Source organism: Gadus morhua, chromosome 19 (genome assembly GCF_902167405.1).
Source record: "Gadus morhua chromosome 19, gadMor3.0, whole genome shotgun sequence".
In the NCBI taxonomy this organism is placed as follows: domain Eukaryota; kingdom Metazoa; phylum Chordata; class Actinopteri; order Gadiformes; family Gadidae; genus Gadus; species Gadus morhua.
In genome coordinates, this window is record NC_044066.1 from 14,113,478 (window position 1) to 14,115,977 (window position 2,500).

Consider the following 2,500-nt stretch of genomic DNA (forward strand, 5'->3'; position numbering starts at 1 on the left):
GCCTCACCATGGAGCTGATGGAGTACAAGACGGTGACTAGCGGTGTTAGCATGTTAGCTTCATGGTTAGCATGTTAGCCTTAGGGTTAGCTTCTGATAGAGCTGACGGAGTACAAGACGGTGACTAGCGGTGTTAGCATGTTAGCTTCATGGTTAGCATGTTAGCCTTAGGGTTAGCTTCTGATAGAGCTGACGGAGTACAAGACAGTGACTCAGCGGTGTTAGCCTGTTAGCATGAGGGTTAGCTTCTGATAGAACCGATGGAGAACAGGACGGTGACACAGTGGTGTTAGCCTTTTAGCCTATTAGCATGTTAGCATTAGGGTTATCTTCTGATAGAGCTGATGGAATACAAGCGCTGTTAGCATTAGGGCTAGCTGATGATAGAGCTGAGGATTTCAGACCCATTTCAGGCGATATCTAGTCTATGTATCTAGCATAGTTCAAAGAGTTCAAAGTCAGCTTTATTGTCAAATCTAAAATATGTGCAACAAAAAAATATAGGAATCGAAATTGCATTTGTCTCTGACCCACGGTGCAATAATTAGAAAAGGACACAATTGTGTCAAATTAAATAAAAATAAGTAATACTTCTGAATAGTGCAAAGGCAGGCAAAACAAAACGGTAAAACGAAACAAAATGTATACAGTAAAGTAAAAAAGTAAAGCTAAATCTATGTCTCCTCCTGACGACCAGTCTCCCTCTCCCTCTCCCTCTCTCCGCCCGCTGCAGGGGAAGCGGACGGTGGGCGAGGACGGGCAGGAGGGCGTCAACGACCTGGTGCACGAGAACGCGATGCTGCAGACAGAGAACAGCCACCTGCGCGTGCGCGTCAAGGCCATGCAGGAGACGCTGGACGTGCAGAGGGCCCGCCTCACCCAGGTCCTCAGCGACCAGGCCAACCAGAACCTGGCCGCCGCAGGTGGGTGCCGGGGGGGGGGGGGGGGTGATCGCGGGCTCAAGCAGGGGGCCCCAGACTTCCAACTTAATAAGTAATGAATGAATAAAATAATTAATAATTATATCCCCTCCCAGGTGAAGGCAGCGAGGAGATCGCCAACATGATCCACAACTACATCAAAGAGATCGAGGAGCTCAGGTACCCATGACAACCACTGGGACACGCCCCCTTCCTCACGACAACGGGACGCGACCCCATCTCACGCCCCTCTCTCCTCTCTCCCCTCTCCTCCTTCCCCTCTTCCCTCTCCTCCCTCCCCTCTCCTCTCTCCCCATCCCACCCCATCCCCCACTCCCCTCTCCCCCCTCTCTTCCCTCCCCCCTCTCGCCTCTCCCCCCTCTCTCCCCTCCCCACTCTCTCCTCTCTCCCCTCCCCTCTCCTCTCCTCTCCCCCCTCTCTCCTCTCTCCCCTCCCCACTCTCTCCTCCCCTCTCCCCTCTCCTCTACTCTCCCCCCTCTCTCCCCTCTCCTCTCCCCCCTCTCCCTCTCCCAGGGCCAAGCTGCTGGAGGCGGAGGCGGTGGGGGAGAACCTGAGGAGGAACCTATCCCGTGCCTCCACACGCTCCGCCCTGTTCGCAAGCCCCGCCCCCTTCGGCTTGGCGCCGGAGAAGGAGTCCGTGGAGATCATCGAGATGGCCAAGAAGGATCTGGAGAAGCTGAAGAAGAAGGAGAAGAAGAAGAAGAAAAGGTAAAGCAGTTCAGGAGCTGAAGTATTTCATGAAGGAACTCTGCGTCTGTGTGTTTCTGTGTTTTTGTGTCAGTGTGTCTTTGTCTGTGTGTGTTTGTGTGTGTGTGTCTATGTATGCATCGGTGTGTTTTTTTTTTTGTGTGTGCGTCTGTGTGTCTGTGCATCTGTTTTTGTGGGTGTGTTTGTGTGTTTTTTGTGTGGGTGCGTCTGTCTTTATTTGTTTGTGCTTGTCTTTGTGTGTTTGTGTGTGTGTGTGTGTGTGTGTGCATCATTGTGTGTTTTTGTCTGCGTGCTAGTGTGTTTGTGAGTGTGTTTGTGTGTGTTTGTGTGTGTGTTTGTGATGTGCTTACACATTGCATTTCTTTTTTTCCCGAGCTCATTTGTTCTACTTTGCTCTCTCTCTGTCTCTCTCTCTCTCTCTCTCTCTCTCTTTCTCTCTCTCTCTCTCTCTCTCTCTCTCTCTGTCTCTCTCTCTCTCTCTCTCTCTCTCTCTCTCTCTCTCTCTCTCTCTCTCTCTCTCTCTCTCTCTCTCTCTCTCTCTCTCTCTCTCTCTCTCTCTCTCTCTCTCTCTCTCTCTCTCTCTCTCTCTCTCTCTCTCTCTTCTGTCTTTCTGTCTCTTCTGTCTCTCTCTCTCTCTGTCTCTCTCTATGTCTCTCTCTCTCTCTCTCTCTCTCTCTCTCTGTCTTTCTGTCTCTCTGTCTCTCTGTCTCTCTCTCTGTCTCTCTCTCTCTCTCTGTCTCTGTCTCTCTCTCTCTCTCGTTCTCTCTCTCTCTCTCTCTCTCTCTCTCTCTCTCTCTCTCTCTCTCTCTCTCTCTCTCTCTCTCTCTCTCTTCTCTCTCTCCTCTGACCGCC

At 51.2% G+C, this 2,500-nt stretch overlaps 1 protein-coding gene across 1 annotated transcript in view; it reads left to right on the top strand.

Annotated features, from left to right (window-relative positions):
• The first annotated feature begins 6 nt into the window (after nucleotides 1-6).
• LOC115532161 (kinesin-like protein KIF21A) overlaps nucleotides 7-2,500 on the top strand; it is a 27,497-nt gene continuing 25,003 nt past the window's right edge. The window contains exons 1-4 of the mRNA XM_030341731.1: nucleotides 7-32; nucleotides 733-922; nucleotides 1,036-1,099; nucleotides 1,454-1,648. Of these exons, the coding sequence (XP_030197591.1) occupies nucleotides 9-32; nucleotides 733-922; nucleotides 1,036-1,099; nucleotides 1,454-1,648 (473 nt within the window). The 5' untranslated portion in view covers nucleotides 7-8. The remainder of the gene's footprint in view (nucleotides 33-732; nucleotides 923-1,035; nucleotides 1,100-1,453; nucleotides 1,649-2,500) is intronic.